At 42.8% G+C, this 27530-nt stretch overlaps 2 protein-coding genes across 10 annotated transcripts in view; one reads left to right on the forward strand and one right to left on the reverse strand.

The window, feature by feature from the left end:
• PCED1B (PC-esterase domain containing 1B) overlaps positions 1–7085 on the reverse strand; it is a 188532-nt gene extending 181447 nt beyond the window's left edge. For all 9 annotated transcript variants that reach the window (XR_011483274.1, XR_011483272.1, XR_011483273.1 and 6 more), the window contains exon 1: positions 6999–7085. The gene's annotated coding sequence lies outside the window, so the exon portion shown is untranslated. The remainder of the gene's footprint in view (positions 1–6998) is intronic.
• Positions 7086–7186: 101 nt separating this feature from the next.
• On the forward strand, positions 7187–10189 carry AMIGO2 (adhesion molecule with Ig like domain 2). The gene is made up of 2 exons (XM_070454516.1): positions 7187–7268; positions 7657–10189. The coding sequence occupies exon 2, from the start codon at positions 7720–7722 to the stop codon at positions 9283–9285; it is 1566 nt and encodes a 521-aa protein (XP_070310617.1). The 5' UTR covers positions 7187–7268; positions 7657–7719; the 3' UTR covers positions 9286–10189.
• The last annotated feature ends 17341 nt before the right edge of the window (positions 10190–27530 follow it).

The following is a 27530-nucleotide window of genomic DNA, read 5'->3' on the forward strand; positions in this document are numbered from 1 at the left end:
AGATGATCCCTTCAGGCTAATAATAAGCAAATGAAAACTAGAGCACCTACCATTTATGACCAAAATCATAAAAGGAACCACAATGCTAGATGCATGGCTTTAAGACTGAATTTTATAAAACAAAATTTCATCGGCTTATTTCATTCCTAAGGCTGAGAATTCAGAGTATTTAAAAAAAGAAGAAAAAAAAGGTCTGTTTATTTCTCTTGTTACATAATTATGACAAAGACAAAATCATCTTTTGCAACCTTCTCAGGTTCCCCACAACAAATGAATTTATTCTTTCAGCAGACATAAAGTTACCAGTAAGATTATAAATGGGCTTCCCAGGTGGCACTAGTGGTAAAAAACCCGCCTGCCAATGCAGAAGACGCGAGACACAGGTTTGATATTTCAGTCAGGAAGATCCCCTGGAGTAGGAAGTGACAACCTGTTCCAGTATTCTTGCCTGGAGAATTCCATGGACAGAGGAGCCTGGTGGGCTACAGTCCATGGGGCCACAAAGAATCGGACACGGTTGAGTGATTGAACACAGAAGATTATAAATGACATTCTCTTGATTCTTCACAGTTTTTCTGTATCTTCCACTTTTCCTACAAGGAGTACATAGTACTTTTAGGATGAGGAAGAAAGGTTCTTAGTTGCTACTTTTATTTTTGTTTCTCAATGAAAAACCAGGGCTGTGTTTTTGGGGTAGGGGACCAGGCTCCCTTACAAAGGCTGGTCTAAGAATGTGTTGTGAGAGGAAAGGATTCACAGCTGCTGGGAATTGATACAACCAAGAATGTTGAATTGCAAACCTGGGAATGGGGATGACTGGCCAATAAGAAATATGTAAGTGACTACATGTGCCTAATCCTAACGTGGCTTGTGAGCGACAGCAGCTCTCATGTATTGCTAAAATTCTCAGATTAACAGACAGCACCCAGCACTTAGCAGACGCTCAGGAAATATTTGCCAGATAAATGACAGCCGTGCTAAGAGGGGACAGCAATTATAGCACCTCAAATCAGGGGAAATCAGAGTCACTTCCTGCCCGAGAAGTCAGAAGAGTGTTAGCTCTCTGAAACTGAACTGTTAGTCGCTCAGTCGTGTCCAGCTCTTTGCGACCCCATAGACTGCAGCCCGCCAGGCCCCTCTGTCCATGGGATTCTCCAGGCAAGAATACTGGAGTGGGTTGCCATTTCTTCCTCCAGTGGATCTTCCCAACCCAAGGTTTGAACCTAGGTGTCCTGCATTACAGGCAGATTCTTTCCTGCCTGAGCCACTAGGGAAACTAGAGTTGCTGAATATTAAGTTGGAGTCACAAAGAAGAAATACTGATGCACATGACTTAATCGTCAATAACTTGAAACAACGATCAGATCTCACTGTAATTTTTCTTGTCACAAAAGCATTGCAGAGAAATAGAAAATGCAGATGAGAAGAAAAAATTTAAAACCACTGTTATAAGTATATACTCTTTCAGACGATCTTCTATACATATGGATAATTCATATACATGTATATTTTCTTTTGTAAAAAGTGGAAGAACACTTTCTGGTAATTTTTTGTTATGTCACAAGAGATATTTCTCTTTTACGTTATTTTTAATGACAATACAGCACAATGCCGGATGGATGCACAATCATTTATTCACCCACATCCTAGTTGGACATTAAGGATGAATCTTTGTTTTTTTTTCCTTTGAGAAATGATGCTGCCCCTTTGTGATTGAATACTTAATAAATTAAAGTGATGTCTTTGACTATAGGCAACTTGCTCTTAGTTACTTTTCCTGAAACAGCAATGACTGACATCACTGGGGAAAAAGAGGAGTTTGTGTTTACCCAGTGCAGTGATAACTGACCCAGAGGAAGGAACAAAACCCAGATGGGCTCTAACTGGTTAGTGCCTCTGTTCTAATTATCTGTCTTCCTGGGGCCTGGGCAACAGCAGATCAGAAAATCAGATTCATGTTTTGAAGTTAAAAGGAACTTAAGAAATCATTTTTGTCATATCCTTAATTGATTCTTAGGTTTTATGGAGAGATGAAAGCATTTTTGCCCAGGACTAGAACTTAGATTTTCTCAACTCAGAAAGCTGCTAGTTTTCTGTAATCTCACAGTGGCTTGACACTTTCATAATTAAAGACCCTGAATAAGTAGAACTTTGGGTCTCAAGGTTGACAATAGCAGGAGCAGACGGCCCATGTTTAAGCTCAAGTGCAAGAAAACCAACTATGTATAACTTTCAAAGGGATGATCCCAACTGGTTCTACAACCTTTAGCTAGAATACCCCATCCAAACTTGAAAACAGTATGCTAAGTGAACGAAGCCAGACACAAAGGCCACATCTTGTATGATTCCATTTATGCGAAATGTTCAGAATAGGCAAATCCATGGTGACAGAAAGTAAATTAGTGGTTGCCAGGGGCTGGGAGGAGGGAAATGGGAGTGACCGCTTACTGGGTCCAGGGATTCCTTTCGGGAGTAATGGAATTATTCTAGAATTAGACACTGTTAAACACACAACAGTATATTTTCGAATGGTCAAAATGATGAATTTTGCTTATGCAAATTTTATCTCAACTAAATGAAAAACAACATTAACAACAACAAAAATTCTATCCAGTCCATGTCAGTGAAGACAGGCGATAGAACAGATGGGGGTCAGGGGGTACTGGTGGTTCAGTGGTTGGGACTCTGTGCTTTCACTGCAAGGGGCATGGGTTGATCCCTGGTTGGGGAAATAAGATCCTGCATGCTTTGCAACCTGTCCCCACCTCAGCCCCCACCCCACCCCCCAAATAAAGGGAGGAGCAAATGGATAAGTGGTGATTGCTTAAATAGTTGCCCCACTGTGGGCTTTCCCTGGGGAAGGCATGTGGGTACCTGCTGCATGTTCCATCCCCACTCCCTGCCCGATTACTAGCTTAGGGAGATCCAAAGAACCCAGCCAACCCAGCCACAAGGTGACCCATGCCACCTGGAGTTCAGAGCACAGGGGTTGGAGCTCGAATCTGCATACAGCCAGAAGCACAATATTAGGTTCAAGATCTGGTTCAATCACAAATCTTGGAGAATTTACAAAAACCAACTGGAGCAGGCCAAAAGGTTGTGGAGCGGTGTGCACTTGCAGAGCTGGTGGGCAACGTTCTGTGTTTTCTGTGACCTAAGCTGCAGTCACGTTGCAAAATCCCTACCAAGAGGGCTGTCCCTAGAGTGTTCTTTCAGCAGAAAGCTGCCACTTGCTATAATCAGGCCCCTGCAGAGCTAGATACTCTTGTGAGCTGTCCCTGAAAACCACTCAAAAGTCCTCTCAGGTTAAAAAGAAAAAGAGCAACTCTATTATTATTATTTTAATTTTTAGGCCACACCAGGCAGCATATGGGACCTTAGTTCCCTGACCCAGCGATCAAACCCACACCCCCTGGATTGGAAGACAGAGTCTTAACCACGTCATCACCAGGAAAGTAAAAAAAGAGGCAACTTTAGCTTAGTGTCCCAACTATACCTGATCACAGGATGTGTGCTGGAATTAAATGAGATACAGGATGTGAAAGCCCCTATTAGCATATAAAGTTCTATCAAAGTGTTCATGATTAGTAAAAATGACTCCAAATTATCAAATTAGCCCTATAACAACTTTTTTGTCTCCTAGCTCTAATTCCATAAGTCTTTGATTACAACCTGAGAAATTCTAGAAATCACAGGGGTAGAAGACCCCTGAGATTTCATTTACTCAAATCCCTGCCTCCAGGCAGGAGTTACTTCCAACCCCAGCCAAAGGACCATACAGGCTAGATTCAGAATCCCATCAAATGTCAACCCACTTTCTCCTATCCTGGAGTCATTACTGGTCAAAAAAAAAAAAAAAAAAAACAACAAAAAACAAAACTGATAGATTGTGCCATGTAGAAAAGACCAGAAAAATATCTATCTGTCCTATTTTAAACTCCTGAGAAGGCAACTCAACCATCTGTCTTGGCAACCCATTCTAAGCTGGAACCACCCTGTCAAAAACATCTCTTTTGGTTTAATCTAAATACTTCAAATGGAGCCTCAAGCTAATTTTGTCCCATTCCATTTTCAAATAATTTGGAACACAGTTGTTTACCATCTGAGTTATAGGATTATACAATATCACAGGGTTTTGATGAACAATAAATAATGCATATAAAACACAGAGCTCATATCTGACACATAGTAATAGCTCAATACATATTTGTTTATTATTACTATCACATATACTAGGATTCTTGTTTCAAGTGACATGAAACGCAACTCAAAATAATTGAGGAAGAAGAAGAGGAAGAAGAAGAAAGGAAAAAGAAAAAGGGATGTGGGTGTAGAATGTAATTAGAAGGGAAATAAAATTGTTCAGTGGCCTTCAGGCACTACTGGATCCAGGACTCAAATAATGTTCACAGGACTCCTCTTTCCCTCTCTTTACAAGCATCTGAAATATAGACAGCCGGAGGGCAATGAGTAGATTCACACTGCCTAGGATAGGTTCCTCATTCACCAGTTAATTCATCAAAAATTCCTTCAAAGACAAGTAAGTGGCAAGCACAGTTCTAGAAACTAAGAACAGAGCAGTGTTCAAGATAAAACATTTCACCCTTGTGGAATATACCTTCTAGTGGAAAGGGTGGATCTGGTAGAAGAAGGGATTCCAGAAAGATAAAATGTTATCCTCCACAAAGGAAGTTCCCACCTTATACCATCATTAAGATCAACTGTTGGCTTTCTCTCACCAAGTCAAGTAAACCATCCTTTTCAAAATTTTTTCCTCTTGGTAAATGTGCAGAATCCCCCAAATCAGGTCTTCAAATGGGTAAATAAACTTGCCTGGGGATTCTGAGTGCATTTAGTTAATTTAGGCTCTGTAATCTTTGCACAAAGTTTCTAAGATGTGCCTGCAGCTCTAATAACATAACATTCTGCTTCCATTTTCAAAAGCTACTTTTCTTTTTAGACCATTTTTGTTTGAAATACAGGTCTTTCTCCCATCTTCATTTTTTTTCCCCTTTGAATAGGATGTTATTTAGTAAAATACTGCAAAAGCCTGGTCATCTATTAGTCGTTTAAAAAGTGTTCCTCTGGGTAATTTTAATCTATTTCTCTGTGTTAATCATTCTAACTGTAAAAATGAAGCCCTGGACACTAAGATTTTTTTGAGAACCCAAAGAAATGTGGCCTAAACTTTAGAAAATCTCAACCTCCGCCTTTCCCCTGGGAACTTGCAGTAAGAAATGTTTCCTGAAGCATTTCAGACTGTATTGTGATAAACTTCAACTTTTCAGAAAACCAAAACCATCTGAATCAAGCTGCTCTCACCTGAAAAACCTCAATTTACCAGGGCTATTTCAGATTCATTCCACAAACAGCCTAGCTGAATTAGTGATGCACACAATTCTATTTACATTTGACGCTGGCCTAACAGATCTGTGCCACCACGTGAATCCATTCATTGACAATGTAGAAATCAACGCGCAGTAAACTCAAGGTGACTCAAGTGTGTGTGTAGCGGGGCCAGGAGTTGGTCGTCTACGTCACTGCTTCTATAAGTACTATTACAAGTTATGTGCCCTGCCCCTAACTGTTTTTTTCTAATGGTGCGTTTCAATGTCCCTGTCCCTTCTGCTTGGGTTAGTATCTCTTGTCAGGGCAGTAATTTAGTTCTTTAAATCCGGATATAATGTATAAATGGGTCATTTGGCTCAGTTAAACCCCATCATTAAAATTGATCTCCGAATTAGACAAAAATGGATTTTTAATCGAAAAGCTCATCAGCTCCACCCCCTATCCTCTCACTTTGCCCGGCCTTGTCCACCTGGTCTCGCACCTTTCCTAGACTGCCTCTTGGGAAAGGATGAAGAACCTCGGCAGACACCCCTCCCAGGATCAGTAGTCCGGCGCGAACACATTTTGGAAAAAACAGAAAACAAAAAACGGCTGGCTTTGGGTTGTTTTGGTGTTTTTTTTTTTTTTTTTTTTTTTGCTTTTAAGCTTAATACTCTTATCTTTGCCTTCCAGGCGGAAGGTCAGCTCCAACCCTTCTTTCCTGCGCTTCTCCTTCGCGAATGGGGCACGATCCCTGATGCTTCCTCCCGAGTTAGGAAAGGGACCGAACTTCCCCAGGAGGTGCGCAGCGTCTCCGCGGCGCTTTCGTGGTTCCGTCCCCCCAGTAGGAGACCCTGTTGCACCGGAGGGAACGCGCCGGATTTTTCTGCTTACCCCCCGCCCCGCTTATGAGGGCGGAGACCGAAGCCGGCTTCGGTGTTTGTTTTGCAACCCTGTAAAACCCACTGCACGTAGCGCTGTGCGAGGCCCCTGGGCCTTCGCCCAAAGAAAGGTAGCGATAAGAGGTCGAGGGGCTCAGCGGACTCGGTGGGAGAAAGACGCGACCCACGCGGTCGCGACACGTGGGTCTTCAAGGCTGCGACCTCTCGCTCCCGGGCTAGGCGTGTCTCTTAACCTCCCTCGACCCCACCAGCACGCGGGTCGGGGCTGGGCTCGCGGATGCGGTTGGCAGCAGTGCGCGAGCGCGTCCTCACCCCGGGGGGGCGCGAGCCCGGCCTCCGGTGTGGGTCCCCAGCTCCGCCGCGTAGCCGCTCTCCCGGACCCAGAGGGGCAGGAAGAGGGCGGCGGCGGGGCCGCGGGGTGGGGGTGCGCCGGCCGCCGCTCGGATTGGCTGCACCGTCGCCCCCTCCCCGCGCCGCGCGCCCCCCGCCGCGCGCCCAGCCGGCTCCCGCCGGTAGCCCGGGAGCAGGTTCGCGCTCGAGGAGGACGCGCAGGGGCGGGACTGGTCTCCCCGCCCCGCACCCGACCCCGAGCGCGCGGGGATAAAACCCGGCCGGTGGCGCCGGGGAGCCGGGGCCCTGCTGCCTCCCGTGAGCGGAGAGGCGGGGCCGGGTCCGATCCGCTTCCCGCGCCCCCGTCCCTCGGACCCGGCTCCAGGAGCCAGGCGCCCCGCGCGTGGGCACGCGACGACCGGATCGCCCAGGCGGTACCTTCAGCCGAGCAATGAAGAGAGCCCGGGAGAACCAACCGGAGCCGGTCGAGACGTTTCCTGCGGCCGGGGTTGCTGCTGCTGCCGCCGAAGCGGCGGCTTGAAACTCCCCAAAGTTGCGAGCCAGCGAGAGGCTGCCGCCCGCCGGGAGCAAAAGGGAAAGGAACTCCTAAGATGCCGGAGTGACAGACAGAGACAGACGGACGCACAGACCTGCAGTAGACACCACGTCGGCGGCCTATCCCCGGAGCCCGTGAGACGTCCCAGCTCTGTGAGTTGCTTTCTGGACGGGTGGCTTGCTAAGTATTTCCCTGTAATTGTTTATAAGACGCGTTTGTGTATTTTTGTGTCTCCTGGAGAGAGTAAAAAAAAAACCAAAAAACCAAACGCAACAACAACGCAGGGTGCACCTTAAAAAACAGTTGAGTTTCTGATATTGAGAAGGTTGTGCCGATAGAGTGGAACTATAAATGCCTGTAAGCAGGAGTAACCCAGGAAAAATTGGCATCTAACATAGACTCCCCAGTGTGAAAAAACCCTCCTTTTCAAAAGTTATTGGAAAGAAAGCCAGATATTACTCTTAAGGGTTAACTAGTGCTAGTGAATCTTTTTTTTTTTTTTTTTTTTAAACCCCTCTTTAAATATTGATTGTTTACCAGGTTCACTGGTGGGAGGCTGAGCTGGTGGAAAAGGCGCCTGGAAGAGACTCAGAGGCGACCATAATGTCTTTACGTTTACACGCACTGCCCACCCTGCCTGGAGTTGTCAGACGGGGCTGCAAGGAACTGCTGTGTTTGTTGGTTATCACGGTGACTGTGAGCCGAGGCGCCTCCGGGGTGTGCCCCACCGCTTGCATCTGTGCCACTGACATCGTCAGCTGCACCAACAAAAATCTGTCCAGGGTGCCTGGGAACCTTTTCAGGCTGATCAAGAGACTGGATCTGAGTTACAACAGAATTGGGCTTCTGGATTCTGAGTGGATTCCAGTATCCTTGGTAAAGCTGAACACCCTCATTATTCGGCACAACAACATCACGAGCATTTCCACGGACAGTTTTTCCACCACTCCAAATCTGAAGTGTCTTGACTTGTCTTCCAACAAGCTGAAGACTGTGAAAAGTGCAGTGTTCCAAGAGCTGAAGGTTCTGGAAGTGCTTCTGCTTTACAACAATCACATTTCCTATCTGGATCCTTCAGCGTTTGGAGGGCTCTCCCAACTGCAAAAACTGTACTTAAGTGGAAACTTTCTCACGCAGTTTCCCATGGATTTGTATGTTGGAAGGTTCAAGCTGGCAGAACTGATGTTTCTAGATGTTTCTTATAACCGGATCTCCTCTCTGCCAATGCATCATATAAATTTAGTGCCAGGAAAGCAACTGAGAGGTATCTTCCTTCATGGAAACCCCTTTGTCTGTGACTGTTCCCTCTACTCCTTGCTGATTTTTTGGTACCGTAGGCACTTCAGCTCAGTGATGGATTTTAAGAATGATTATACCTGTCGCCTGTGGTCTGACACTAGGCACTTCCATCAGGTGCTTCTGCTCCAGGATAGCTTCCTGAACTGCTCTGACAGTATCATCAATGGTTCCTTCCGTGCCCTTGGCTTTATTCACGAGGCTCAGGTCGGGGAAAGGCTGATGGTCCACTGTGACGGCAAGACTGGTAGGGCAAATACCGATTTCATGTGGGTCGGTCCAGATAACAGAGTGCTGGGGCCCGACAAAGAGATGGAAAACTTCCATGTGTTTCCCAATGGAAGCCTGGTTATAGAAAGTCCTCGTTTTGAGGATGCTGGAGTGTATTCCTGTGTTGCAATGAATCGCCAACGTCTGTTAAATGAAACTGTGGATGTCACAATAAACGTGAGCAATTTCACCATAAACAAATCCCACGCGCACGAGGCATTTAACACAGCTTTTACCACGCTTGCAGCCTGCGTAGCCAGCACTGTTTTGGTCCTTCTGTACCTCTATCTGACACCGTGTCCCTGCAAGTGTAAACCCAAGAGACGAAAAAATATGCTAAACCAAAGCAATGTCCATGCATCTATTCTCACTCCCTGCCCTGATAGCGAGGCCGCCACCGATGAACGGAAGGCAGGGGCCGGGAAAAGAGTAGTGTTTCTGGAACCCTTGAAGGATACCGCAGCAGGGCAGAATGGGAAGGTCAGGCTCTTTCCCAGTGAAACGGTCATAGCTGAGGGCATCTTAAAGTCCACGAGGGTGAAATCCGACTCAGATTCGGTCAATTCAGTGTTTTCAGACACACCCTTTGTGGCGTCCACTTAATTTTGTGCCTGCATTTGTACTATGTAGTGATTGAATCTCTTTATATTCAACTTTGTGTGTGGTCTGCAAGAATAAACAGTAGGGCAGAAATGGGGTTGTTCTGTGTTCCAGAAATAAAACCAAAGGGTCTCTTTCACTGGTTCATAGGAAATGTGGTAAAGCACTTAGGTTCATGCCAGAGAAAGATGGAGTTGTATTTCAGAGTTTTAAGTTCTAGATAATACCTTCATCTTTAGCACCACTGATAATTTCAAAGCTGGCCTGGAGGCGACGTGACTGACATTGTCCTTTCACTCAGGATTCTTGAAAGAAAAGCTAAATTTTAGGTATTAGAGATTTTACTAACTTATTGGGACCAAATTTGAGTTATGTTAAAGAAAAGTGTTCATTTTTAAAAGATGCAGAAGGAAAAACCAAGCAGCAGTTGTTTATAAAGCACAAAGTAAAGTTAGATTTGGGGATACTTCAGTTCATGTTATCATTGCAGACCAGAGTAAATAGACAGTCCTGCTCAAATCTGCTGAGCAGTCCTACATCGCATATGGTGTTAGATAAATAGTACAGTAAAGGTGCATTTGTTTGACTGTCTTCTTTCCATTCTGTACATCTCCTATCCTTGTACAAAAGATCTTATTGAAAGTTTAAAGCCATCATTATTTGTTGCCATAAATATGTAGGTGTCAATGCCAAAATGTCTGAGTGACTTCTTCAGCCTTTGTTCTAGGAGACTAGTATTTGTCTATATGCTTGTGTGTGTATAAGTCTCAAATTATATGAACTGTTAAAGAGATGCCACTATATTGTACTTTGGACATTTGAATTAATGTAAATACATGTGTTCTGTGACTTGATGTTCTGTTTTATTTGGCTATTTAAAAATATAAATCTAAGATGTTTTATGTGATCTGATTGTGCTGCTTTGTGTTAAGCACCATGTATTGCAAATTACTCTCCAAATTTCTTATACAGTATAGAGGTTTTTTAAAGAGGAAAAAAGGCTATGGAGTGTCCTACCCAGTGTATACCTTCAGTATCCCATTTTACCTGATACCATTATGCACTTCAGCCAGGTTTGAATGTCACTTAAGCTCTGAATTCGGTACATGTAGGAGCCTCCTTATTCCCATCTCTACTGTGAGATAATCAACTACCCACTTTGGACCTAGGTTTTCTCAGCTATGAAATTGAGATTTCAGAGGTTCTTTCCCACCCTGGAAGTGATGACTTCCCGGTGGTCTTAGCTCCATCACAGACTTGCACTGGTTTTCGGAAAATACACCACGTACTGATAGAGGACAGGAATGGGATTAGGACAGACTAGCGTAGTACTAGCCTAGGTCTGAAGGACTATGATTTTGGATTATCAAGTCCAGCTGCTTTACTTTCTCAGGGATAAATGAAACCCAGAGAGGGCTGTGGGTTGTCTAAGGCCACAGGAGTTAGTGACAGGGATTCAAGGAGAGCTCAGTTTCCAGGTTCTTCCTGGTGAAGATAAGAGAGTAAAAAAGTGGCTATTTTTAATGATAAGGATGGTGAAGTAGCCAAAGAATGAGGCAAAACAGTGGTCAGAAAATGACAAAGGAGAATGAATCAGGGATGTGTTGTCACCGGGGCTGAGAGAGAAGATAATTAAAAGATGGAGGTAGGCCACAATAATAAGTATTTGGAGAACTGGAGAATGAGATGAGGAGGGAAGACTGACTTTGGTAATGGTGGTTTTGGGGGAACAGTGGATCCTTGGTGACAGCTTGATAAGTGCCAAGCCAAGCACCTAGTGGCAGATACTGGTCAACTGTGGGTTAAGGAGTGGGTGAGTAGTGAGGATGTGTGCATAGGAAATAGGATAGGATGTTACCTGTTGCTCAGTTGACTTGACAGTTCCTTATTGCCTAGTTGATGTTGAAAACACTGCCTCTACCTTCTAAACATAGACCTCACCTGTTAGATAAGATCCTTCAGTCCCAAGGATATTACAGGAAAACATTTTGTTCCAGTTCCTGCCATTTAAGCAATTAGGAAGAATTCTGTGATTGTGTGACTCTTAAAATTGTTACTCTTTCTTCATTCATATTTGGATGAAGAGATGCTGTGGTTTATTCAGGGTAACACAGGGAGTCAGGACACAGGGAAACTCGTGAACCACAGACACTTCAGGAGGGGGAAGGGCTGCCTCCAGGGGCCATAATCCCCAGGATGCTGAGTGTGAAAGAACATGACCAGCAGTGGGGATGCAGAAGACCTCTGAGTTCAGCCTTTTCTGGGCCAGATCTCTAGGGTCTTTCAACTCTCAAACCCTTGATCCTAGGAAATGCATGTTGCCTTTGGCAAGGGACCATGGTCAGTGCTGGCAGTGGGGAGTTTGGAGAGCCTGATTTTGGCTGGTCCTAATCCTGATTCTTGGTTAAAGGATGAGCTGAATTGAGATCAAAACTAACATATTTACAACTCAAAAAAACATGCATATATACATATACATGTGTATATATATGGATGTATGTATGTAAAACTGAATCACCTTGCTGTCATCTGAAACTAACACAACACTGTAAATGAGCTATATTTCAATAAAAAATAATGCAAAAGCAAATCCTGAATGCTGCAAAGCAAAGCTTTGTTTTGGACTGAAATATGGAGGCATGGTGATGTAAAAGCATAGAACTGAATGCTATGCTGTGACATTTTAACTTCTTAAGTGTATCTTTTCTTTTTTGAGGGGGTGGGGAGGGTAGAAGCCTCGGGGCTTCCCAGGTGGCACTGGTGGTAAAGAACCTGCCTGCCAATGCAGGAGACATGAGACTCAGGTTTGATCCCTGGGTCAGGAAAATCCCCTGGAGCAGGGCATGGCAACCCACTCTAGTATTCTTGCCTGGAGAATCCCATGGACAGAGAAGCCTGGTGGGCTCTAGTCTATAGGGTTGCAAAGAGTCAGGCATGACTGACAAGACATAGCATGCACATAGAAGCCTGATCACATGTATTTTAAATGTAGGAACAGAAGTGATTTGTGCATTATAAATTTGTTTCACTCAAAACTTTTATATAATTTTCCTTCCAAGTAATAATTTGGATTTATGTACCTGGGTTATTCTTTTAAGGTACTTAGTATTTTTTATTACTCAGTTATGAGAGAAGTGAATACTCTGGAAAAATCAAACAAAGATCACATATGTGAAATTTTCCTGGGCTTACAATATTTTTTCACTATAATTATAAGATACTAAGTTGATGATAACACTCTCTATTAACCATGAGTTACATTTTAAAATATACTTTCAAGACCTATTATCTGAACTAATGCCCTAAAACATTAATTTATAGTCAACTTCTGCATGAATCCCCACTGTTTGGCTTAGAGAGATTTAAATGTGTTTATTTTTAGCTTTAGTTACTTGATTTATTTGCCTGGAAAACATTTTTTTTTGTTTGTTTTGTTTTTCATTTCTCTAAATAAACCTTTTTCTAAAATGTTAATCAGAAGGGACGTAGGTGAAACTTACAGGGGTGGAGACATAAGAGGGACAAGAAGATACGCTGTCAGTCCAGATTCTAAGAAGACATCTGATTTGGATCATCCTGCTAAGCGCTGTTAAAACAGTATACAGCCTAAACACCCTCCAATATTGCTGGCTTCTCCTTGGCCATGACTGCTGCTTGCTGATTGTCACCTTTTAATTTCATCTGCTTTACTGAGCAGCAAGTAGGTCTAAATCAGAGCATCACTATGGGATCACAGGAGAAAGTTAGATAAACAGGGGTTTCTAGTAGCTACCCTCTGTACACTTCCCAACCAGAAGTTCTGGTTCAGGCCATCTAGGGTAAGGCCTGCATGTGATTATTTTTTTCCCCCTAAATAATTATGCTTCTACTTATTTTGTTGAAACATACTGCTCCACTGTGCCCCCTCCCCAAAATGAGGCTGTAGCAAATTTTGTGTTTGGGGCTAGGTCAAAATACATTATTATTACTTGCTAATAGATTTGTTAATAAAAAGAAGAATTAGTGCACATAAATTCTAATATGTTGGGAAAATGAAAGAGTTTGATTCTCTGTTACTAAATAAACTCTAGAGTAAATTGTTGGCTATAATTTATAATTTATGATTTTCTAAATTATGAAACACAGAGTAATTACTTTGAGATCAGTAGATCTCTGATTCTTTCATTTTTTAAAACTATTTTTGGCTTGACAGCAGCGACGACAGATCCGGTTCATGACAATGAGCTTTGGGGCTTTCAAATTTGATTAGATCGTAGTAACGTGAAGGCATATCCCAAGGATATCTGAGTGCAGATTTCAGCTGCAGAGAACAAACTTCTTTGTTTTCTTCAGTATATTATTAGAATACTATTTTTAAAAGCGAGTACTGAAATTCTTTTCATTGTTCTCTATACCTCTTTGGCCGAGAACCAGCCCCCAAAGCCATATTTTTAAAAAATTTTTTATAGTATGAAAGTTAGTGTGGAAAGATGATGGTAGTTCACCCTTGCAAGTATTATTGGGTGGTAATACATAAAATGTAGAATCTAAAACTCTTATGATAACCTCCTGACTGATTCAGAGGACTGCTTATGGGACCATTATTATTTGTGAATTGATTCCAGAGGGGTACCCTCTTATAGTGAGGGTCAGAGTAAACAGTATGGAAACACAGACCCTTTTATAAATTGTAAAAGGTGATATATCAATATATGTATATATTAAATATTAAGTGCCTTGCGAAGTGCCAGACATACTGTGAGAGATGGTGCTTATTATTCCTCATCACAGAATCTCTGAAATGGGAAATATTACCACCCCCTTCATTTCAGACAGGAAAAAGAGGTTTAAAAGGGATAAATAATTTTCCCAGGTGACTCAGTTAATAAGTCATTTTCATCATGAAAATCATTTAAAAAATATCTGGCCAGAACTCTTAGAGATGTTCTACCAACAGAATAACTACATGACGCATGGGTCATAAGTAAACTTTTATAAAAGTAATTAGCGCTCCCAGCAAATCTGGGAGAAGAATGAAGTGTCGGGATCAGAAGTCATTCAAACATAATAAAGGTAGAAATTATTGTTTTTTCCCTTAAAACACAACGTGTCACAAGTAGCAAAATTAGAAGTCCATCTGAAAGGATTTGGTCTCATAGGTGAAACCTCCCCAGTCTGCAGGGTCTTTTCATTCTGGTTGCTCTTCACACATGAAATTGCTTAATATGCAAAGCAGATATCTGCTTTATCATTATAACTGACACATTCAAGATTTTTAAATGAGTAAATGCTTAAAATCTTTTTAAAATTAAAAATGGTCCAACTTATAGGACAAATATTTCTGATATAAATGTTTCTGATAATTTATTTTAAATGTCTGGAAGAATGGTGGAGGTAACTCAAACTCAGTAGGGGATATTTTCAACCAATTTTCAAATTAGATTTCTAAAAATTATTAAGAAATTACTGTGTAAGGTAGCTTCACCAGCTTACCTGATTAAATTTCTCTTTTGGGTAATATGTCAACAGAGTATCAAATATCAAGAGAATTTTGCACTGTCTATCAGTGTTGGAGGACAGAGGGAACGAAAAGTACCCACCAAACTGAGGAGGTATCTTGAGACAGAAAAATGAGGCAGGCTGCTCTATATAATCAGTGGATTGGTTTTTTAATAGGGTAACTTACTCACAGGGTAGGATCGGAGTCCAGCAGGCAACTATGCAGAATCAGAGCCACACTGCACCTCCAAGGGGCCACTGCAGCAATTTTGTTGTTAACCCAGGGTATGGAGTAGGTGCTTAGAAACAGGACGTGCATTCCTCAGTCAAGATTCACAAATGGGTCACTAGTCTCATGGGCGCCAGCAATACGTCAGTGAAGGTTTCCATCATTGTTTGGGGACTAACAGAGCATAGAGGCCACCTGGTCCTAATGATTTTAAACAATACCTTTTAACTACAAAGCTCTTGACAACAGGGAAGTGATTTACTGTACAGCACAGTCCTGAGTAGGGTCAGCAGAAGGACAGGAGAAGCTGTAAGGACCCCAAGATGGCGTCAGTTATGCTAACAGCCATACTCTAAGATTTTGGTGTCATGGAGTCACGTGTCATAAGATCAAGGGTCAAACCCTTGATGATGAATGGCCAATGGTAACCAAGAGAAGATTATTAAGTATTTCTAGGTATTGGGAAGGCCATATGTGCTATATAATAACTACCCTCTCCCCTTAAGGAAGATTATAATACAACTGAGATGAAACGCAAAAACCTGAAACAATTCAAGAGTAAGAGTTGATTTGTCTACTAGTGACCAAACTGGCAAATAGGAGATGAGAAATGGATGATAATTAGCAGATTGCTTTACCCAAATGGGCTAATGTGACATAGGCTTGAACCCTAGATAGCCATCCCACAGATGCTCTGAATGTTATCATAACTGGGATCCTTACCCCCAGAAAGGTTATACCTTAAGGAAGTGGTTCAAACTAGTTAACAGTGTTCTAAATTTTATGTCATAGACTCTATTTAAAATTTGACTGTTCATCTATTATCATTTGTGATCAAATCTAGAGGAGAAAGAGACTTTAATACTTAACACTGGTCTTCTACACTCACAGCTCCAAACTTCACCTCCATTACAGTTAGGATGAAGACTTCTGAAATGTCCTAGCTGTCTTGAGAAATGAGAACGGTAACAATAATAAGAGTTTGTATATTTTGTCTTCTACCTATGAGAAAGTTATTATCTTTACATCCATTTTACAGTGGGAGAACGGAGGTACAGTGGTAGAACTGAAGCTTAAAAATGATTTGTCTAAAGAGCATTGGATCATTGAAAAAGCAAGAGAGTTCCACAGAAACATCTCCTGCTTTATTGACTAAGCCAAAGCCTATGACTGTGTGGATCACAACAAACTGGAAAATTCTCAAAGAGATGGGAATACCACACCACCTGACATGCCTCCTGAGAAATCTGTATTCAAGTCAAGAAGCAACAGTTAGAACCAGACATGGAACAACAGACTGGTTGCAGATTGGGAACAAAATACGTCAAGGCTGTGTGTTGTTACCTTGTTTATTTAGCTTATATGCAGAGTACATCATGAGAAACACTGGGCTGGATGAAGCACGGGCTGGAATCAAGACTGCCAGCAAAATATCAATAACCTCAGATATGCAGATGACACCACCCTTATGGCAGAAAGTGGAGAAGAACTAAAGAGCCTCTTGATGAAAGTGAAAGAGGGGAGTGAAAAGGTTGGCTTAAAGCTCAACATTCAGAAAACTAGATCATGGCATCTGGTCCCATCACTTCATGGGAAATAGATGGGGAAACAGTGGAAACTGGCTGACTTCATTTTTTGGGGCTCCAAAACCACTGCAGATGGTGATTGCAGCCATGAAATTAAGACCCTTACTCCTTGGAAGGAAAGTTATGACCAACCTAGACAGCATACTAAAAAGCAGAGACATTACTTTGCTAACAAAGGTCCATCTAGTCAAGGCTATGGTTTTTCCAGTAGTCATGTATGGATGTGAGAGTTGGACCATAAAGAAAGCTGAGCACCCAAGAATTGATGTTTTTAAACTGTGGTGTTGGAGAAGACTCTTGAGAGTCCCTTGGGCTGCAAGGAGATCCAACCAGTCCATCCTAAAGGAGATCAGTCTTGGGTGTTCATTGGAAGGACTGATGTTGAAGCTGAAACTCCAATACTTTGGCTACTTGATGCGAAGAGCTGACTCATTGGAAAAGACCCTGATGATGGAAAAGATTGAAGGTGGGAGGAGAGGGGGATGACAGAGGATGAGATGGTTGGATGGCATCACCGACTTGATGGACATGAGTTTGAGTAAACTCTGGGAGTTGGTGATGGACAGGGAGGCCTGGTGTACTGCGGTTCATGGAGTTGCAAAGAGTTGGACACAACTTAGTGACTGAACTGAACTGAAAGAATGTTTATTAAGAATCAGGATTTGAAACAAATTGTCCGGATCCATCCAGAACTCAGCCTCATAATGTCTGTACTGTAATATACTACACTGTACACTTTCCAACTCCATAAGAGGGCTTTACTCATCATGTCTCCTTTGCTGCTAAGGTCACTTCAGTCGTGTCCGACTCTGTGTGACCCCGTAGATGGCAGCTCACCAGGCTCCCCTGTTCCTGGGATTCTCCAGGCAAGAATACTGGAGTGGGTTGCCATTTCCTTCTCCAATGCATGAAAGTGAAAAATGAAAGTGCAGTCGCTCAGTCGTGTCCGACTCTTAGCGACCCCATGGACTGCAGTCTACCAGGCTCCTCCATCCATGGGATTTTCCAGGCAAGAGTACTGGAGTGGGGTGCCATCGCCTTCTCTGCATGTCCCCTTTGTCCTCCTGCTTATCTGGCATCAGGTGACCTTTCCTCCAGTGTTCTGGTTCTGCTTTCAAGACTCTGAACCCTTGTCCCTCTCTCTGGCACACACTGCTTTGACCCTTAACCAGTGCTGGGCTTTTATTGTTCTGTCTCTATTCAAATTCCTCATCTTCCTGACCAGATCCTCAGCTGCTCAAGGAGATGTCGCCTATCTCTTTATTCAGCATCTAGCCCATAGTAGGTGTTGGCATGTCTTAGCTGTTCAATTATATTCATTCATTCAAAACACGGTATTGAATACCTAATATGTGCCAGTCCCTGAGCTTGACTCAGAGATCAACAACCGTCCAGCTGTTCCCAGTGTTTGAAGAGAGGCAGAAACACAGTTTTAATGAGGCAGTTGTGCTGCTAGAGCAGTGCCCAAAGCAGGGAGGTCAGGGAAGTCTCCTGGAGGAAAGGATACCCCAGCAAAAATTACAAGGAAGTCTATGGTTGGAGAGGTCTGGTTAGCTTTCCACAGCTGGACATATAGACAGGGTGGACGGAAGGACAGTGAAAGTACCCTGGGCCCTGAATGTTCAATCAGCAGCGAAGGAAACAGCACTGGTGTCCTGGGAACTACCCGGCAGTATGCTCTTCAGTATCTTAATCACCTGGTCCTCTGGATGTGGCCCAGTGTGAACCTTTCTTATTCCAAATTCCACGCTCACTGAACATGTAGCTGCAGCATAGTCCTATTTCATAGTTCTTCAAGAAGGACGCATAGTAAATTGGCTCATGTAAAGGCTTATACTGTATTTTACCGGGCTAAAAAGAGTTAGAAATATTAGCTTCTCTTGTGTAACAATGTGGGCGTAGTACGGTAATGGTGAAATAATGCTACTTAATTCAGTTATCACTCTATAGACCAAGGAATATCTCAGAGCTAATGTTTATCCAAGCCTCACTGTAATTAAATTCACATTGCTAGCCTAGATATTGATTTGACTAAGCTGGTTTAATTAGAGTAAATGATTCGGATGGGAAGAGAGAGAAAGATGCGATTTTCAAGGGAAAAGAAAAAGAAAGACACAACAAAATGACCTGCAGAATTGAATTACAATTCCGGCTGCTTACTGGGTATTTGTGTGCATTTTTGCCTCAACTCTGCCTGGTTAAATACTTCTCCAAAGCTTTCATGCTTGAATGAGTCTGTCTAGAAGTCTAGACTTCAAGAGCTATGCACAGGATTTTCTTTTTTTTGTTTTTTCCAACGTATTCATTTTTCCAAAGAAAAGGATCTTGCCCGAGGTACAAACATAATGAAAGGTCTGTGATGTGAAAGTCTGAAAGAAGTTGTTTATTTTTTTATGTGTTCTCAAATTTTTAATATTCATACTTAATTACAACCTTAGGGAAGCCTTGAGCTCTCAATCTGACCTACTTCAAATCAGTGGAGAAAACAGTCATATCTCCCCTAAGCAGCCATTTTTAATAACTTTGACTCTTTCCTAAAACCCAGAGGAAATGTCTCTCTTGATCCTGGACCAAGTTTGTCAGGAACTATTTGTGTTAATAAATCTTATTCATGTAAGGATTCAATCAAAAACATCATATCATTAATCATAATATATAATTTGAATAAGGAACTTAAAAAAGAACCTTAATTAGCTATTAGTGTGAAGTGATTTGAATGACAAATGTGTTACTGCATTTTTTTTTTCTTCTTTAATTGGTCAGTGTTACACATCTTACGTATTTGGCAGAGTTTTGGAAAATGAAATTATATGCAGCCCCGTAGAGGATCTGGGGTGTCCATAAGGAAGTCAGTTTAGGTATTGCTGTTTTCAGTTCAGTTCAGTCACTCAGTCGTGTCCAACTCTTTGCAACCCCATGAACCGCAGTACACCAGGCCTCCCTGTCCATCACCAACTCCCAGAGTATACCCAAACTCATTTCCATTGAGTTGGTGATGTCATCCAACCATCTCATCCTCTGTCTTCCCCTTTTCCTCCTGTCCTCAATCTTTCCCAGCATCAGGGTCTTTTCCAATGAGTCAGTTCTTTGCATCAAGTAGCCAAAGTATTGGAGTTTCAGCTTCAACATCAGTCCTTCCAATGAATATTCAGGACTGATGTCCTTTAGGATGGACTGGTTGGATCTCCTTGCAGTCCAAGGGACTCTCAAGAGTCTTCTCCAACACCACAGTTCAAAAGCATCGATTCTTCGGTGCTCAGTTTTCCTTATAGTCCAACTCTCACATCCATACATGACTACTGGAAAAACCATAGCCTTGACTAGATGGACCATTGTTAGCAAAGTTATGTCTCTGCTTTTTAATATGCTATCTAGTTGGTCATCACTTTCCTTCCAAGGAGTAAGCGTCTTTTAATTTCATGGCTGCAATCACCATCTGCAGTGGTTTTGGAGCCCCCCAAAATGAAGTCAGCCACTGTTTCCACTGTTTCCCCATCTATTTCCCATGAAGTGATGGGACCAGATGCCATGATCTAGTTTTCTGAATGTTGAGCTTTAAGCCAACCTTTTCACTCCCCTCTTTCACTTTCATCAAGAGGCTCTTTAATTCTTCTCCACTTTCTGCCGTAAGGGTGGTGTCATCTGCATATCTGAGGTTATTGATATTTTGCCTGGCAGTCTTGATTCCAGCTTGTGCTTCATCCAGCCCAGCGTTTCTCATGATGTACTCTGCATATAAGTTAAATAAGCAGGGTGACAATATACAGCCTTGATGTACTTCGTTCCCAATTTGCAACCAGTTTGTTGTTCCATGTCTGGTTCTAACTGTTGCTTCCTGACCTGTATATAGGTTTCTCAGGAGGCATGTCAGGTGGTGTGGTGTTCCCATCTCTTTCAGAATTTTCCACAGTTTTTTGTGATCCACACAGTCATAGGCTTTGGCATAGTCAATAAAGCAGAAATAGATGTTTTTCTGGAACTCTCTTGTTTTTTGATGATCCAGTGGATGTTGGCAAGTTGATCTCTGGTTCCTCTGCCTTTTCTAAAACCAGCTTGAACATCTGGAAGTTCATGGTTCACGTATTGCTGAAGCCTGGCTTGAAGGATTTTGAGCATTACTTTGCTAATGTGTGAGATGAATGCAATTGTGTGATAGTTTGAGCATTCTTTGGCATTGCCTTTCTTAGGGATTGGAATGAAAACTGACCTTTTCCAGTCCTGTGGCCACTGCTGAGTTTTCCAAATTTGCTGGCATATTGAGTGCAGCACTTTCACAGCATCCTCTTTTAGGATTTGAAATAGCTCATCTGGAATTCCATCACCTCCACTAGCTTTGTTCATAGTGATGCTTCCTAAGGCCCACTTGACTTCACATTCCAAGATGTCTGGCTCTAGGTGAGTGAGCACACCGTCGTGATTATCTAAGTCGTGAAGATCTTTTTGTACAGTTCTTCTGTGTATTCTTGCCACCTCTTCTTAATATCTTCTGCTTCTGTTAGGTCCATACAATTTCTGTCCTTTATCGAGCCCATCTTTGCAAGAAATGTTCCCTTGCTATCTCTAATTTTCTTGAGAGATCTCTAGTCTTTCCCATTCTATTGTTTTCCTCCTTTTCTTTGCATTGATTGCTGAGGAAGGCTTTCTTATCTCTCCTTGCTATTCTTTGGAACCCTGCATTCAAATGGGTATATCTTTCCTTTTCTTCTTTGCTTTTCTCTTCTCTTCTTTTCACAGCTATTTATAAGGCCTCCTCAGACAGCCATTTTGTTTTTCTGCATTTCTTTTTCTTGGGGATGGTCTTATTCCGTCTCGTATACAATGTCACGAACCTCTGCCCACAGTTCATCAGGCACTCTGTCTATCAGATCTAGTCCCTTAAATCTATTTCTCACTTCCACTGTATAATCATAAGGGATTTAATTTAGGTCACACCTGAATGTTCTAGTTTCCCAGAAACCCGCCTGACAGGAGACTCGAGAGACTAGAGTTTGATCCCTTGGTCGGGAAGAGCCCCTGGAGTAGGAAATGGCAACCCCCTCTAGTATTGTTGCCTGGAAAATTCCACAGGCAGAGGAGCCTGGTGGGCTCTGGTCCATGGGGTCGAAAAGAGTCAGATATGACTGACTAAGTATTGCCTGCCTATCGTGTTGAGGTGGCTGACTAACTCCCCTGCTGTTTGTCACTGAGAGTATTCTCTATTTCTGTTCAGTTTGCAGTACCACACACTTGGGGAGAAAGGAGAGGCATCTACCAGTGTCAAGCATCCCATACATCTCTTGAATTTAGGGCCGTTGCCAGGATTCCTGCCAGGCAACGAAGCCTCTTCCCACAGAGTCCTAAAGATTTAGAGGAGATGGTGGCAGAGGCATTTATGGGAAGTTTTTCCTGGCTATGTTTTCTTCGCCTCTATTTATTTTTGGAGAATGCTTAGAACATGTGTTTTTATTTGCTATCAGACCACGTTAAAGATACTCTACTATGGAAACTTGCCCTCCAGCCCCACCCCACTCTGTCTCTCTTAGAGGCATTCTTGACCCCTAGAAAGTGCCAGGTGTGGAGCACTTTACTATCTATGGGCATTTCCATGCAATGTGTTTATATTTGACCTAGAAATGCTTTCTGGGTTGTTGCATAAATGTGATTCTTCACATAGTCTTTCTCATTTCAGTCAAAGGCAACCCCATCCCTCAGATTGCTCAGCCCCCAAACCTGGTGTCATGTTTGATTCCTTTTTGCTTTCATATCATAAATCAGTGTTCCCCAACCTTTTTGGCACCAGAGACCAGTTTTGTGGAAGACAATTTTTCCATGGACCGCAAGTAAAGTGGCTCAGATAGTAAAGAATCTATCTGCAATGCAGGAGGTTTGGGTTTGATCCCTGGATCAGGAAGATTCCCCTGGAGGAGGAAATGGCAACCCAATCCAGGATTCTTGTCTGGGAAATCTCATGGAGAGAGGAGCCTGGCAGGCTACAGTCCATGGGGTCACAAAGGATTGAACACGACTGAGCAACTAACGCATGAGTGGGGGATGGGAGATGATATCAGGATGATTCGAGCACATTACATTTATTGTGACTTTATTTCTATTATTATCATATTATGATAATTTGGTAATGCCAGCAATGGGGAGTGGCTGTAAATGCAGATGAGGCTTTGCTTTCTTACTTCCTGTTGTGGGGCCCGGTTTCTAACTGGTTCTGGAGATTGGGGACTCCTTCCCTATATTTATACCATCAGGGGAAAAATGCCCTTGGCTCCACCTTCAGAAATAGCTGGAGGAATCTGACCTCTTCTCATCACCTGCACCCCATCCTCACCCCAGCATCCTCACTGGATCATTATTGTACCCACCCCCATCTCCCTGCTCCCACCTTGTCTTCCTGCCTTGTCTGTTCTTAAAACTTCAGGCCACTGTGACCCTTCTGAATCACAAGCCAGCTCCTGTCCTTCCTCTGGACTCAGTGTGGCTCAAGCCCTGACTGCTGGAGGCACACGTGGGGACACGGAAAACGCTCCCAGGCCTGGGCTCCATCTATGGAGACTTGGATTCGCTTGGTTTTAAAAGTTCCACAGGTGACTGAGAGCCGTGGCTGAATCCTCAGGAAGATCTTCCAGCCTTCCCCGCCCTCTGCCAGCTCTCTGGCCTCATTTCCACGGCTCTCTCCCACCCTCACTCTCTGCACCCTCTCTTAGGCCTCCCTGCTCACCAGGAATGTTCCCACTTTGTGCTTGGAATTCTCTTCCCAAGTCCTGCCTGACTGGCTTTGTTTGCCTCCTTCAGATCTTCACTCAAATGTCACCTAAGCGAGGCCTCTGACCAGTTGATTGACTTATTTATTTATTTTCATTTATTTTTATTAGTTGGAGGCTAATTACTTTACAATATTGTAGTGGTTTTTGCCATACATTGACATGAATCAGCCATGGATTTACATGTGTTCCCCATCCCGATCCCCCCTCCCTCCTGACCAGTTGATTTAAAATCAGATCCCCTGGACTGCCCAAGCCCACCCTCCCTCTCCCTCTTTCCTGTTTTATTTTCCTGCCTTGCCTTCATCACCAGCTGACATCCCTTGTATTTTGATTGTTACTATGGAGTTCCACGAGGGCAGGAATTTGTAGCAGGTTTTTTTTTTTTGAGTTGTGTTCCTGGTGCCAAGAATAGCAGAAATAAATATTTGCAAATAAATATTCAATGAATGAAACACATGCAGGAAGGCACTGTAAGGCTGCCCACCGAGGTGAGGAAAGGCCAGGACAGGCAAACAGTGCTGACGATTGGCTTCCCTGAGGCACGTTTTCTACTTTGTCCCACAGTCTGTGACCTTCTTCTTCACCCCCAAAAGAGCACAAGAAAGGCTTGGCCATATTACATCTAAGTCCCATTTCAGATATTTTCCTTTTATTTAAGGCATCCTGTTTGGTGTTTACAGAACGATGTCCTGCTGGGCACAGGAGAAGCAGGAAGCAAGCCTGTCTCCTCTCAGCACCTGCTAACCGGGTGAGTGATGCCAATTAGTGGTGTGTCAAGGGCCTGAAAAGAATCAGACTGGGCTTAAAAGGGATCAGGCAGTAAGCCTGACACAGATTTAATAAGCTGTCTCCTACCTTTGGAGCAGGTTTAAAAAAAAATTTTTTGAACCTACTTCCATCAAGAGGCATCCCGACCACTTTAGTGGATACACAGCAGAGATGCTATATTTACTCAGTGACTCCCGAGTGCAGTCAAAGATGACCTCTGGGGGGGGTCATGTGGTCCAACAGGCCAATTAACTCTTGTCCTTGTCAATACGTGGAAACTTCCCGCAACTTCCATGGCAACGTATTTTCTGCATTAATTCCTGGTATGAGGAGAAAGTTACCTTACCACAGAGAACACCAGGCAAAAGGAGAAACCTGAAAGGCGTGGGGTGGGTAACACGAGGCTTGATCACTCAGAAAACCCGCCTACTCCAGGGGACGGTCAACTGTGTGGTGGAGGATGGGAGGTGCTTGTTGAACTTGAAACACAAGGTGACCTTGATGATCAAAGATGGTGGCTGGGCCAGTGGCTGCCCAGGGTAGGTCGCCCCTGTGCAGTGGCCCCCTCCTCCGTCAGTGTCTTCCAGAATCTCTCCTCCTTCCTTCTCTGCCTGGACTCTTCTGTCTGCTCCATTGAGAGTTTGTGCAATACTAAAACCAAGAGAGCAGAGGCCAGCGCACTGCTTTTGGGAGATGATTACTTCTCTTGCCATTTTATACTCTATATTGTTAAAGCACTTTTTTCAGGTCTGTGCCATGTCATCAACTTAATTTCTGGTTATTAATACTAACCTTGAGGAATAAGCAATGATGATGAGAAATGAATAGCTAACATTTGGTGAGCACTCGCCAAAGCACAGCCTCTTTTTTAAGTGTTTTCCAGGTAATCTTCCTAACGACTTCTGAGTTAGGGATTATTTTGAAAGCCCCTGGCCTGCTCTCAGACTGAAGCACAGAAATTTAGAAACTTGCCGAAGGTCATCCAGCCGGTCAAGGGTAGAGCCAGCGTCCATACACATTTCATTTAATCTAGGCAACGGCACACAGAAGTAAGCTCTGTGAAGCCATCTTACCTAGGAGAAAATTGAAAGAAATGAATTACTCACCCAAGGCCATATGGCTATTAACTAAGAAGTTAAGATCCGAACCTGTTTGTCTCGCTTCAAAGCCCTTGGCTGTACTTTAATTGGTTTCTTGGGTAAAGCCAACCCTTTTTGATCCATTATTAATATTCTGAATTTGGTATTACCATAAGTTTTGCAGCAAGCAGGCATCCAGATATCCCTAGATATTAGGTAAAAAGTCTATCATTCTTAGCTTCATTTTAAAAACAGCCAGTCATCAAAGTCTGAGTAGCAGCACCTTTGAGTTGAAAAGAACAGTGACTCTAGGCACCCGAGACTGGTCTGTGACTGGGCACAGTGCCAGGTTCTTGCTGACAGAGTGCCAAGAAGTGCACCTCCTCTGTGAGGCAGGCATCAAAAGACCCATTCTCAGAAGGGAAAATTTGCCTGAGGCTACGTAACATAGCTTGCATATAGCTGACAGGGGATATGATTTTATATCCCTCGGCCAGAGCACATGGTCCTCTTGCCACCTGTGGTTGGTGCAAAAACCATGTGCTGCAGGGTACCCCAGGCATCTTAGCCACGTCGTTATTTTTTCTTTATAACAAAAGAACTAAGAATGCTTGTCATTGCATTGGGGCGCTTTTGAGTGTGAATCCCTTTCTGGGCTTGTCTGAATCCTTCTGAACAGGCAGCAGGTTGTTCACTGGTCCCAGGTAGCCATCTCAGGAAAAATGCTACTATTGGCCACTAGGAAGCCTCTTGAAAATTGAAGATATTCATCATAAACCTAGCTTTTCTGTTGAGAAACAATTCTGATAGCATATCCTACACAAACTAGGTCTAGGAATACCTGGATTCCTGTGCCAAAAAGCAGATATGGAATCTATTTGGCCCACAGGCCCTTCTTTATGCTCATGGATGGATGAAGTTTATTTATTCATTGTTTTAAATGTTCATATTCAATTCATTTTCTGGAAACTTCCAGAAAGTGTTTATTGACAGCTGGGTAAAAATCAACTGAATGTGTCCAATAAAAGTGTTTCTGAAAATATAAGCAGCATCTTTTTCTTCCCATGTCCCTCCCTTCCTCCCTCCCTTCCTTCCTTCCTTTCTCTCTCTCTTTTTCTTCTTTCTTTTTAAATTAAATCGCTACATGTTTAATAATTACTTTGGTTCTAGTCTAGAAAAGTTTTAGTACTGCTCTCCTAGACTAATCTATTCTTTAGAATCTCATTTTTGGACTCTGCTAACATATGCCATTTATAGTCTGAAAACACATTGTGTTTTATCATTCAATTCCATTTCTAATGTTAAATTCAACTCATTACTCTCACTGGTCTTTCTTTTTTATAATTTGTTTTATTGAACTATAGTTGATATACAATGTTGTATTAGTCTCTGCTGTATAGCAAAGTGATTCAATTACACATACATGTGTGTATATATATTTTCATATGCTTTTCCCTTATGGTTTATTACAGGATATTTAATATAATTTCTTCTGTTATACAGCAGGACCTTGTTTATCCATTCTATAGATAATAGCTTGCATCTGCATCCATCCTAAAGGAGATCAGTCCTGGGTGTTCTTTGGAAGGACTGATGTTGAAGCTGAGACTCCAATACTTTGGCCACCTGATGCAAAGAGCTGACTCATTTGAAAAGAACCCTGATGCTGGGAAAGATTGAGGGCAGGAGGAGAAGGGGACGACAGAGGATGAGATGGTTGGATGGCATCACGGGCTCAATGGACATGAGTTTGGGTGAACTCGGGGAGTTGGTGATGGACAGGGAGGCCTGGTGTACTGCGGTTCATGGGGTCGCAGAGTTAGACATGACTGAGCGACTGAACTGAACTAAACTGAACTGAATTCTAAATTCCCAATCCATCTTTCCCCCACCCCCTCTCTCTCTCGGGAACCACAAGTCTGTTCTCTATGTCTGTGAGTCTGTTTCTGTTTCATGGGTAAGTTTACTTATGTCATATTTTAGATTACACATTTAAATGGTATCATATGGTATTTGTCTTTCTCTATGTGACTTATTTCACTTTGTATGATAATCTCTAGGTCCATCTATGTTGCTGCAGATGGTATTATTTCATTCTTCTTTATGGCTGACCACCTGTCTTTCTTTAATGGTATGCTACCAGTAGAGATCTCCTTTCTTGTTTCCTAAAGTTGCTGCCTCGTCAGAGCAAGAGGGAGATACTCACGTTCGGTTCACTTGACCTCCTTTTCACTAACTCAAATATTCCTTTAGATATCATAAGATATCCCACAACATTGTCACAATCCACATTCAAAATCATGATAGCTAATATTTGATATGTTCCTGAGAAACAGTTATATGACTTAAATCT

This window comes from Odocoileus virginianus, chromosome 24 (genome assembly GCF_023699985.2).
Source record: "Odocoileus virginianus isolate 20LAN1187 ecotype Illinois chromosome 24, Ovbor_1.2, whole genome shotgun sequence".
Lineage (NCBI taxonomy): Eukaryota > Metazoa > Chordata > Mammalia > Artiodactyla > Cervidae > Odocoileus > Odocoileus virginianus.